Source organism: Coregonus clupeaformis, chromosome 10, assembly GCF_020615455.1.
Source record: "Coregonus clupeaformis isolate EN_2021a chromosome 10, ASM2061545v1, whole genome shotgun sequence".
Taxonomy (NCBI): Eukaryota; Metazoa; Chordata; class Actinopteri; order Salmoniformes; family Salmonidae; genus Coregonus; species Coregonus clupeaformis.
The window spans coordinates 38764941-38778157 of record NC_059201.1 but is presented as its reverse complement, the minus strand read 5'-3'; the positions used below and the strand labels follow the sequence as shown (position 1 = coordinate 38778157).

At 44.3% G+C, this 13217-nt stretch overlaps 1 protein-coding gene across 1 annotated transcript in view; it reads left to right on the top strand.

Moving 5' to 3' along the window:
- Positions 1-13217, top strand: part of LOC121575193 (low-density lipoprotein receptor-related protein 1) — a gene marked incomplete at its 3' end in the record, with an annotated part of 186081 nt that overhangs the window by 37806 nt on the left and 135058 nt on the right. Inside the window, 1 exon segment of the mRNA XM_045223015.1 lies at positions 3369-3491. Within this exon segment, the coding sequence (XP_045078950.1) occupies positions 3369-3491 (123 nt within the window).

The window sequence follows — 13217 nt, the reverse complement described above, 5'->3', positions numbered from 1 at the left end:
AAACAAACAAACAAACTGAATGTTTGTCAGTGGTTACCTCAAACATTAGAAGACTATTTGGCTGCACCTTAGATGGAAAGAATGTTCTGGAATCTAGGGGGCTCTTTTGCATTTCTCTAAGAAACAAAACACTTTTTACTTTTAAGAAAAAAATCAAGTGTGCTGTTCGAGAGAAGGGAATGGGCTAATACTTCACTGGCAGACAGGTTATTGGAGATGTAACTAACAGGAGAGACTAGTTACCACACCCCATATCCTCATGTACCCTCTAGCCACCCAGCCATTGACCCTTCCTCCTTTCTGTGGTCACTTCTGATGAGTGCCTCTTCAACTTCAGACGATGACATTCCATTTCCTCATTCACATACTCAAATTGGCTCTCTAATAATAACTTGTTCCACTGTCAGTCAAACAGCCTGGCTCTCACACTTCTGCCTGTTTGCCTAACTCCTCTCTGTTAAAATCCTCTCATCTTGTACACTGACACATCACTGATGTTATAGAGGACTATGGCCACTGTAGGCCAACTGTGGACATTTAGAAATATACTGAACAAAAATATAAACGCAACAATTTCAAAGATTTTACTGCGTTACAGTTCATATAAGGACATTTTCAAATGTCCATTGATAAAATGCAATTGTGTTCGTTGTCCGTAGTTTTATGCCTGCCCATACCAAAACCCCACCACCACCATGGGGCACTCTGTTCACAAAGTTGACATCAGTAAGCTGCTCGCCCACATGACGACATACATGTGGTCTGTGGTTGTGAGACCGGTTGGACGTACTGCCAAATTCTCTAAAATGACGGAGGCGGCTTATGGTAGAGAAATGAACGTTCAATTCTCTGACAACAGCTCTGGTTGACATTCCTGCAGTCAGCATGCCAATTGCATGCTCCCTCAACTTGAGACATCTGGCATTGTGTTGTGTAACAAAACTGCACATTTTTAGAGTGGCCTTTTATTGTCCCCAGAACAAGGTGCACCTGTGTAATGATCATGCTGTTTAATCAGCTTCTTGATATGCAACACCTGTCAGGTGGAGGGATTATCTTGGCAAAGGAGAAATGCTCACTAACAGGGATGTAAACAAATTTGTGCACAATGTGAGAAATAAGCTTTTTGTGCGTATGGAACATTTCTGGGATCTTTTAATTCAGTTCATGAAACATGGGACCAACATTTTACATGTTGCGTTAACCCTAACCCTTTTTCTCTCCAATTTAAATATTATCTCATCTCTGCAACTCCCCAACGGGCTCGGGAGGCGAAGATCGAGTCATGCGTCCTCCAAAACATGACTCACCAAACCGCGCTTCTTAACACCCGCCCGCTTAACCCGGAAGCCAGCCGCACCAATGTGTCGGAGGAAACACTGTTCAACTAACGATCGAGGTCAGCCTGCAGGCGCCCGGCCCGCCACAAGGAGTCTCTAGAGCGCGATGAGCCAAGTAAATCTCCCCCTGGCCAAACCCTCCCCTAACCTGGACGACGCTGTGCCAATTGTACATCGCCCTATGAGACTCTTGATCACGGCCAGTTGTGATACAGCCTGGGATCGAACCCGGGTCTGTAGTGATGCCTCAAGCACTATTCAATTCTGCTAACCTACCTTGTTTTTTGTTGAAATCAGTAGGCCGGTTGAAGAGCCTCCCTTGAAATGCTGTGTCACAGTAATAATAATAATCCCCTGACTTGTTCAGTGTAGGCTAAATACACTGGTTAAAAGGGTAGAATAACTTTCCGAAATCAGACCGCTGTACCTTCATTCTGTTTTTTCAACTGAAAAAGTCACGTGTTTGAGAAGATGGAGAAAATGGCTGCTTTCCTAATGTTTTGAAAACATCACTGACTGGCCAGTGAATTAATTGAGTTGTTAATATCTATTTGATGAAGTGCGGTTTTAAGACTCGGGGCGACACTTGCATGTTTCTCCATAACCACCGATTCCAGGTCTGGAAAGTTCCAGGCTGTGAGTTTAGAATGAAACAAAAGTATTCAAGGTCTCCTAGGAGGTATTCAGTTATTTAAATTTTTCCCCCACTTTTTATGACTGGCTTTTTAGGTCAGCATTCCTAATGTTTCCTTCGCTAGCTCCCAAGCTCTCTAGACCCCATATGCCTGCCTGACTAACTGCATGTTAAACCAGCACTCCCTCAGCCCTCCTAGACTACGCAACTATGCGGTTTAGTGTGTGTTATATGTGCGTGTGCACAGGAGAGGATTTAAGGTGGTGCAGCTTTGAATACTTTCCCCCTTTTGGCTCTGGATAGAGGACAGTTTTCAAATTTTTGGGTGGTGGGATTAGGGGGGTTTAGGGGGGTGGGGGGGCTTTCGGAACAAGATGTCCTTTGATAGCCTGTAAACGTGTTGCATCACTGCTGTTGGCCTGGGAACACTGACCTGGATATTTGTAGGCAAGCCGACGCAAATACCTACAAGACCGGAGGCCGTTCTCTCTCTCTGTGTGTGTGTGTCCGTCCGTCCGTGCCCAAACTTTTTAACTCGGGGCCTCCTTCCAACATTAGGCAACATCCCGCGCCCTGGTGCGCACCACATCTATTTCTATGGCACAAGCACTGTTCATGACAACTGTTCACACACCCCTTGTTGGTTGAGAGAATTTTGCAGGTTTAAAGCTTATTTCCTGCAACAAAAAAATTACAACAATATCTATGGGCAACAAATCCCCCAAAAAAAAAAAAAACGATGTTAGCTGACATGGGCTATTTCGGACAAGTTATGAATAGCTTTCTAACGTGTGCAATAACTAACATAACAAGAGGAACTGATGATGCACTACCCAATATCGAAATTGCACCTTGTGCATTCTAATATTACAACTTTCAAGAGTAAGTTTAAAGCCGGACTGTGTTCCTTTAAAAAATGACCCCTCTCTCCCGACCCCTCTCACCCCCTAGACCACTGCACTAAAGAGATGCCAATCAGGACAACTTTCTCAGAGCCCAATTAGTCCCAGTTTTAACTGGGGCTGGAGAGTCAAAGCTGCCTGGGCCTTCATTTTAACAGCCAGATGACTCCACAGAAACTGAAATAAACAGAAATAAACTGCATTTGACTAATGATACCCAGGAGAGTTTTCACCTATCAATCTGAAATAACTTTTATTTTAATGATTTATTCAACTTTCTTCGCCTTTTCATTATGCAGCAAATATTATGGTATAACCGTGAAACCCATGATATTTTCAAAGTTATGCAGTTCACAATTATTTAACTTTCCTTGCCTTCTCTATCAACCTATATGCAACAAACTTTCTACTCAACATTGTGTTTCGTGTTTGCTGCTACAGAGTTATCTGCTACATCATTTTACAGTTAATGTATTTTGTCTTGCGTTTCAGCCCCAAAGACGTGCAGTCCGAAGCAGTTTGTGTGTAAGGACCAGGTGACGTGCATCTCCAAGGGCTGGCGCTGCGATGGGGAGAAGGACTGCCCAGACGGCTCGGATGAATCGCTGGATGTCTGTAAGTCTCTGTCTCTCACATGCTGTCTGTCCAGCGTGTCCATTGCCCACTGTTGTGTGGCTATGAAGGAAATGAGCGACACAATGCTAAGAAGTAGGCTACTATGTGAGGGAAAGACTTTTGAATGTAGGAATTGATGTCTGTTTTGTTTGTCCCCGCTGCATCTGTAGCTAGTTATTCTCGAGTAATTTACATTGGTTGGATTGAGTACCAAAGGTCATGCTTTGTTGGTGTTCTGTTTGAGTGGATCATCATTTAAAATGGGTCACGACGTCCCCCTACATCTGTCCTATGGTTTGGCAATACAGTACATCATGGTTGTCACCGTGTTTAGTATTTAGTCTAGTTAGCCGAGCTGTGACATGACTGTCATGTCTCTAACAGAATGCACTCTGTCACATTGAGTCTACACACCCTGTCCAGTACACCCAGAGTTTAATGGACCAGTTATTCTCATCATGTCCTACACATTCACCAGCTGTTCCAAAAAAATAAAAATGTTTCATTGTCACATTCACATAAATATCATACCTCCCCTGTTATTGTAATGGTGGGAGGTTAGTATGTCTTGGGGGTTTTATATTTCTGCTTGCTCACTCATCATTATTCACGATTCATTTCGGACTATCCGTAATCATGGTACCATCCACATTAATGTAGAAGTGTTTAGAAACATATTATATTCTTACTTACAATAAAAGTGACTCCAAAAGGTCACAATACATTATTTACCATTCATTTCTATTGGGCACCAAATAATTTGAAACACAACCAAAACAAACAGTAAATGCATCCAACAAGTTTGTAGAGTCACACGCTTGATCTAATCATTGCTTGCTAGGAATATGGGACCAAATACTACACTTTTGACTACTTTAATATACATAAAGTGAATTTCTCCCAATACTTTTGATCCCCTAAAATGGTGAGACTGTACAAGAGGTGCTGTAATCGCTAAACGGTTCACCCGATATGGATGAAAATACCCTCCAAATTAAAGCTGACAGTCTGCACTTAAACCTCGTAGTCATTGTATCATTTCAAATCCAAAGTGCTGGAGTACAGAGCCAAAACAACACAAAAATTGTCACTGTCCCGATACTTTTGGAGCTCACTGTATTTGTGCCTGTGTGCATGCGTGCGACACTCAACTTCTTCCTGCACATAAATATAAACCCTAAAATATTGATCTAAACTTTAACTGCGGATTTTAAGATGGGTAATTAAAGGTAGATGTTATTTCATTTTTAGAGTTCCTTGAATGTATCGCTCTCCCTTATCACCCATATAATTAGAAAAGCTGTTGCAGTACCTGCTCTATTATATTATGCATGCTTAATTTGATTGCATTTGTTCACCATAAATATGACTGGAGTCAAGGTTCCAACATTATCATCAACTACCCTAATGATGGTTGTTTGTTTCCCCTGGTAGAAGTAAGAAGAGGTTAAGTCTTATCAGCAGAGGAAAAGGCTTCCTTGGCATGGAGGGAGGATGACTTATGTGAATTAGATCAACTGATGGGAATTGGGGCCGATTTGGCAGCGACCCCAGATCACCGATAAGGACTCAGGTTGTTAAGTGTTTCCTACAGGGCTAGGGCTACAGTATGAAAACTTGGCTATTATACTTCAGTCCGGTTACTTACAGTGCATTCGGAAAGTATTCAGACCCCCTTCACATTTTTCCACATTTTGTTATTTCCCCTCACCAATCTACACACAATACCCCATAATGACAAAGCGAAAACAGTTTTTTTTTAACGTTTTTGCAAATGTAAAAAAAAAAAACAGAAATACCTTATTTACATAGGTATTCAGACCCTTTGCTATGAGACTCGAAATTGAGCTCAGGTGCATCCTGTTTCCATTGAGCATCCTTGATGTTTCACCTGTGGTAAATTTTAAATGATTGGACATGATTTGGAAAGGTACACACCTGTCTATATAAGGTCCCACAGTTGACAGTGCATGTCAGAGCAAAAACCAAGGCATGAGGTTGAAGGAATTGTCCGTAGAGCTCCGAGACAGGATTGTGTTGAGGCACAGATCTGGGTAAGGGTACCAAAACAATTCTGCAGCATTGAAGGTCCCCAAGAACACAGTGGCCTCCATAATCATTGTTCAATGGAAGAAGTTTATAACCACCAAGACTCTTCCTAGAGCTGGCCACCCGGCCAAACTGAGCAATTGTGGGAGAAGGGCCTTAGTCAGGGAGGTGACCAAGAACCTGATGGTCACTCTGACAGAGCTCCAGAGTTCCTCTGTGGAGATGGGCGAACCTTCCAGAAGGACAACCATCTCTGCAGCACTCCACCAATCAGACCTTTATGGTAGAGTGGCCAGACGGAAGCCAATCCTCAGTAAAAGGCACATGACAGCCCGCTTGGAGTTTGCCAAAAGGCACCTAAAGGACTCTCAAACCATGAGAAACCAGATTCTCTGGTCTGATGAAACCAAGATTAAACTCTTTGGCCTGAATGACAAGCGTCATGTCTGGAGGAAACCTGGCACCATCCCTACGGTGAAGCATGGTGGTGGCAGCATCATGCTGTGGGGATGTTTTTCAGCGGCAGGGACTGGGAGACTAGTCAGGATCGAGGGAAAGATGAACGGAGCAAAGTACAGAGATCCTTGATGAAAACATGCTCCAGAGCGCTCAGGACCTTAGACTGGGGGCGAAGGTTCACCGCCCAACAGGACAATGACCCTAAGCACACAGCCAAGACAGCGCAGGAGTGGCTTCGGGACAAGTCTCTGAATGTCCTTGAGTGGACCAGCCAGAGCCCGAGAGAGACCTGAAAAGAGCTGTGCAGCGACGCTCCCCATCCAACCTGACAGAGTTTGAGAGGATCTGCAGAGAAGAATGGGAGAAACTCGCCAAATACAGGTGTGCCAAGCTTGTAGCGTCATACCCAAGAAGACTCCAGACTGTAATCGCTGCCAAATGTGCTTCAACAAAGTACTGAGTAAAGGGTCTGAATACTTAAGTAAATGTGATATTTCCGTTTTCTTTTTTTTATAAATAAATAAATGTACAAACATTTCTAAACCTGTTTTTGCTTTGTCGTTATGGGGTATTGTGTGTAGATTGATGAGGGGAAAAAAACAATTTAATCCATTTTAGAATAAGGCTGTAACGTATCAAAATGTGGAACAGGTCAAGGGGTCTGAATACTTTCCGAATGCACTGTATGAGCGGAGCGTGTGGTTCTGTAACCAGGCTTACGTTGACACATAATCAGATTCAACACAGTGCCCTGGGTCTGGGTCTGGCTGGGAAGAACAATGGGAGGCTTCATCCGCTACATTGAGCGTTGGCCGTTCATTCATGTGTGCCTTCACGCAACTCAGTCATACCCAATTACCTGATTTACAAAGTTTATCTTTGCTTTGAAAGAAACAGTTTCCTTTTACACCCCTCGCCACAGAGGTGGCAGTCAAAAAAGCAGTGTTTTTGCAGTAGCGAGTGATATAACATAGTTACTGTTTCAATTTGAGTAATAATTTTACAGTTACTGATCAAATACATAGGTTGTTACTTTTGATATATATATATATATATAATATAGACCCCCAACACTGGTTATAAGACAAAACCAAACAGGGTGGAACACAAACAAAATATGACGGCCGTCTAGGGGGGGGGGGGAGGGAATCAAAGCAGCCCGGTCTATTTGGTCAGCTTCTCCCTCGGAGAGAAACGCTCAGCTCAGCGCTCGCAGTCTGGATCTGGAAGGATGGAGAAACCAAGGCTAGAAGAAAGGGGGAGGGAGCAATCAAAACAAAACAACAAAGGGGGGGGGGAGTGACCGAGAGGAAAGGGGAGATGGCTGTGGAGGCAGTCTAGACGAGGAGGGGAGGGGAACGGAGCAGAGGGAGCGCCCATCAGTGAGTCTGGAAGTCATCACAGGCTGTCCCAAACCAATGGAGAAACCTGCTGTTTTTCACAAGCTGCTTTTTTTTCTTCATTTGCGGGGCCTCAGCCTACACCCCTGTCTATCTGGGACAGAAACAACAGTAACTACGTTCCCCCTTCTCTCTCTTTCTCACCCCCCTCTCTCCCTCCCTGACAAAAACAACAGTTATACGACTCCTAATGGGGCCCTGGCTCTCCACGGCATGAGGGAGAAAAACAAATGAAATGGGTCAGAAGGACAGGAGAAAAGGACAGGCGCTGGATGAAACTGTATTTGTGTTGGTAGCAGCACAGACAAAAGTAGAGGTGAGAATACAGAAGTAAGTTTGTGCTTTATTAACACAACAAGAGGCCAAGAAGACATTTGTGTGATAGAGAAATTCAGACCAACCCCAACTTCGGTAATATCTGCTCGCATTACTTGTAACATTTGTGTGTTATTGCTGATGCTCTTAAGTGAAGGATCAGGGTGGACGCATGAGTGGCATTTAATCTATGCAGGCTGAATGATTCCCAGTGTCTTTTGTTGATGTGTGTGGCGGCCATTGAAGTGAAGTCAACCACTGTGGCCATGCAGCTGGTCAGCCCTCCTACGAGCAGAGCACAACACAGCACAGCACAGAGCACCCCCACAATGTTCATCTTTGTGTCCAGTCCTGCCTGGTCAGAACAGAACAGCCAAGCAGAGTAAGATGCTGCCTGCCGGGAATAACAGTTTTATAAGCCTATAACATGGATTAGAACATACTCCATAATGCAAATACATAGCTACAGTTGAAGTCGGAAGTTTACATACACCTTAGCCAAATACATTTCAACTCAGTTTTTTACAATTCCTGACATTTAATTCTAGTAAAAATTCCCTGTCTTAGGTCAATTAGGATCACCACTTTATTTTGAGAATGTGAAATGTCAGAATAATAGTAGTATTTTATTTCAGCTTTTATTTCTTTCATCACATTCCCAGTGGGTCAGAAGTTTACATACACTCAATTGGTATTTGGTAGCATTGCCTTTAAATTGTTTAACTTGGGTCAAACGTTTTGGGTAGCCTTCCACAAGCTTCCCACAATAAGTTGGGTGAATTTTGGCCCATTCCTGACAGAGCTGGTGTAACTGTGTCAGGTTTGTAGGTCTCCTTGCTCGCAAACACTTTTTCAGTTCTGCCAACACATTTTCTATAGGATTGAGGTCAGGGCTTTGTGATGGCCACTCCAATACCTTGACTTTGTTGTCCTTAAGCCATTTTGCCACAACTTTGGAAGTATGCTTGGGGTCATTGTCCATTTGGAAGAACCATTTGCGAGCAAGCTTTAACTTCCTGACTGATGTCTTGAGATGTTGCTTCAATATATCCACATAATTTTCCTTCCTCATGATGCCATCTATTTTGTGAAGTGCACCAGTCCCTCTTGCAGCAAAGCACCCCCACAGCATGATGCTGCCACCCCCGTGCTTCACGGTTGGGATGGTGTTCTTCGGCTTGCAAGCAACCCCCTTTTTCCTCCAAACATAACAATGGTCATCATGGCCAAACAGTTAAATTTTTGTTTCATCAGACCAGAGGACATTTCTCCAAAAAGTACGATCTTTGTCCTTATGTGCTGTTGCAAACCGTAGTCTGGCTTTTTTATGGCGGTTTTGGAGCAGTGGCTTCTTCCTTGCTGAGCGGCCTTTCAGGTTATGTCGATATAGGACTTGTTTTACTATGGATAGAGATTGTTGTACCTGTTTCCTCCAGCATCTTCACAAGGTCATTTGCTGTTGTTCTGGGATTGATTTGCATTTTTCGCACCAAAGTACGTTCATATCTAGGAGACAGAACGTGTCTCCTTCCTGAGCGGTATGACGGCTGCGTGGTCCCATGGTGTTTATATTTGCGTACTATTGTTTGAACGTGGTACCTTCAGGCATTTTGGAAATTGCTCCCAAGGATGAACCAGACCTGTGGAGGTCTACATTTTTTTTGGCTGATTTATTTTGATTTTTGCATGATGTCAAGCAAAGAGGCACTGAGTTTGAAGGTAGGCCTTGAAATACATCCACAGGTACACCTCCAATTTACTCAAATGATGTCAATTAGCCTATCAGAAGCTTCTAAAGCCATGACATCATTTTCTGGAATTTTTCAAGCTGTTTAAAGGCACAGTCAACTTAGTGTATGTAAACTTCTGACCCACTGGAATTGTGATACAGTGAAATAATCTGTCTGTAAACAATTGTTGGAAAAATTACTTGTGTCATGCATGCACAAAGTAGATGTCCTAACCGACTTGCCAAAACTGTAGTTTGTTAACAAGAAATTTGTGGAGTGGTTGAAAAACAGGTTTTAATGACTACAACCTAAGTGTATGTAAACTTCCGACTTCAACTGTACATACATAGCTACATACAATTGTTTAGTTTTCTGCTATGTGATTTAGGATAAGATAAATCAACTGCACTGTAATATGCACGTACGCGCACACACACTCCCCCTGCACACTATTCTGAATGGTAGGCTATCTTCAGCTGGCTGACAGTCAGGTCAGTTGCCTTGGGGCATGTTGTCTCCTGTCTGTGTGTTTAATTGTATCCCCATAACGCTGCTCCCACGTGCTCCGACTGACTGGGACAGGCAGGAACCACAGGAAGTGCGTAACGCTGTAGTGACGTCCCCCTGCCGCTGCAGGCCTTTAATAAGGTTCTGTTTAACAGACGGTTCCCTCCTAAAGCTGCAATTAGCTGCTAAGGAGATATAACTCCTCCTTTTCCAATAACAAGTCTCTGAGCAAGTCTGGACATGGAACAGCTATAATCATGTATATTGATGTAATTTAGCTGTTGATTTGCCTTGTGTCTGCTTGTATAGCAGACTAAAAGCAATTAAAAGAGTGTCAGGACAAGATTAATTGAGAATGTTTTTAAAGGAGTTTTTCTGACGGTTCTCAGTTGTCTGCGTGTAGATGGGTTGCTTACTTTTTAGTTCAGCTAAGGGGTGGATATGTAGGACTTTTTACGTTTATTTTTGGTCAGTATACTTGCTTGATCAGTTTTATTTGGTTATGTTTCTTTATTGTCTGTGGTTGAGCTAGTTCATTTCTGTAGGGTAGATGCGTGTCAGAAGCTTGTCTGCTGAACCCTCCCTCTGTCTCCTGGAGCCGGCCATCTCACAGCACCCTGTTCCCACAAGAGACTGCTGCAGGTGTGAGGTCACTAGGAGTTTACCCTATGTGTTACTCTCTTTTGCGTAACCCATCTCTCCTCTCTCTCGCACCTGTGTGTGTTAATTAGCACAGTTTCTGTGACCTTTTCTTCAACATAAAATTGAAGTCATAATTGTAGTTACATCTGACGTAACATTATGGAAGACGACAACACAACAAGTCACAACCTATTAAGACATTAGCCCAACAGCAGCTTGCCTGTGTGGATACTGATGACAGACAACACGCACTCACGCATGGCACGCACGCACGTACGTATTTATGTATGTATATGTAAACTCAGCAAAAAAATAAATGTCCCTTTTTCAGGACTCTGTCTTTTCAAAGATCATTCGTAAAAATCAAAATAACTTCACAGATCTTCATTGTAAAGGGTTTAAACACTGTTTCCCATGCTTGTTCAATGAACCATAAACAATTAATGAACATGCACCTGTGGAACGGTCGTTAAGACACTGACAGCTTACAGACGGTAGGCAATTAAGGTCACAGTTATGAACATTTAGGACACTAAAGAGGCCTTCCTACTGACTCTGGAAAAACACCAAAATAAAGATGCCCAGGGTCCCTGCTCATATGCGTGAACATCATAGGCATGCTGCAAGGAGGCATGAGGACTGCAGATGAGGCCAGGGCAATAAATTGCAATGTCCGTACTGTGAGACGCCTAAGACAGCGCTACAGGGAGACAGGATAGACAGCTTATCGTCCTCACAGTGGCAGACCACGTGTAACAACACCTGCACAGGATCAGTACATCCGAACATCACACCTGCGGGACAGGTACAGGATGGCAACAACAATTGCCCGAGTTACACCAGGAACGCACAATACCTCCATCAGTGCTCAGACTGTCCGCAATAGGCTGAGAGAGGCTAGATTGAGGGCTTGTAGTCCTGTTGTAAGGCAGGTCCTCACCAGACATCACCGGCAACAACGTCACCTATGGGCACAAACCCACCATCGCTGGACCAGACAGGACTGGCAAAAAGTGCTTTTCACTGACGAGTCGCGGTTTTGTCTTACCAGGGGTGATTGTCGGATTCGCGTTTATCGTCGAAGGAATGAGCGTTACACCGAGGCCTGTACTCTGGAGCGGGATCGATTTGGAGGTGGAGGGTCCGTCATGGTCTGGGGCTGTGTGTCACAGCATCATCGGACTGAGCTTGTCATTGCAGGCAATCTCAACGCTGTGCGTTACAGGGAAGACATCCTCCTCCCTCATGTGGTACTCTTCCTGCAGGCTCATCCTGACATGACCCTCCAGCATGACAATGCCACCAGCCATACTGCTCGTTCTGTGCGTGATTTCCTGCAAGACAGGAATGTCAGTGTTCTGCCATGGCCAGCGAAGAGCCCGGATCTCAATCCCATTGAGCACGTCTGGGACCTGTCGGATCGGAGGGTGAGGGCTAGGGCCATTCCCCCCAGAAATGTCCAGGATCTTGCAGGTGCCTTGGTGGAAGAATGGGGTAACATCTCACAGCAAGAACTGGCAAATCTGGTGCAGTCCATGAGGAGGAGATGTACTGCAGTACTTAATGCAGCTGGTGGCCACACCAGATACTGACGGTTACTTTTGATTTTGACCCCCCCTTTGTTCAGAGACACATTATTCAATTTCTGTGGAAATTGTTCGGTTTATGTCTCAGTTGTTGAATCTTGTTATGTTCATACAAATATTTACACATGTTAAGTTTGCTGAAAATAAACGCAGTTGACAGTGAGAGGATGTTTCTTTTTTATGTGTGTGTGTGTGTGTGTGTGTGTGTGTGTGTGTGTGTATAGCGGAACGTGTTCATTAGATGTGACAGCAGTTTAGACTGGAGAGAGGGAGAGAAGAGAGCCAGGCTGAGGCTGGGACAGACACCTGAGGCAGAGCCATGAGGCCCAGGCCTTTTTCAGCCAAGGGAAGCGTGTCGGGTTTACATTTTTAAAAGTTCATTATGTAATCTAGGCAGGGCCCTGTTGGTGAGAAGAGAGGAGGAGGAGGAGTGGGGGGAGGTGACGGGTACCCTGAGGGGGGATACAACAGGGGATGGGGGCTGATGGGAGAGGACGTTTTGAGATGAGGCAGCTAGCGCCCAAGGCAGCTAGTGTAGGCTAATGACTGAGGATACAGGTAGTCTTTGCATCTTAGACCTCCCTCCTGCCTTCCCACTTTGCCCTCCTTCTGTTATTCTACCTCCCTCCTCCCTTCCCTTCAGCTATCTCTACCCCCTCCCCACCACTAAGCCACCGGGATCCTGATGAGAAGGTGGTAATACAAACAACTGTATCTGGTGAGGAGGGCCCTATGCATTATGGAACAGACAGATTGGCTTGTTCTCTCCTTTTTTGTCTCTTGCATCTTTTCTCCCTCCTCCTCAGGCCTTTTCCGTGGTTTGCATAGCTGTTTCTCATAAAGGATCATTAGTCTGGTGTCTTTGAGTGAGATCACTGCTGCTGGGCCAGGCTACAATGCCATGAGTGTGAACTTCAGAAGTTCTGTGTTGATTTGATTGGTGATGATGATGAGTGTTATTGTTAGGCTCTGTTCTCGTGCTAGTTGTAAGAAGTTGTCCCAAGTCAAACGATACAATGCACTGAACTGCCAAAGTTA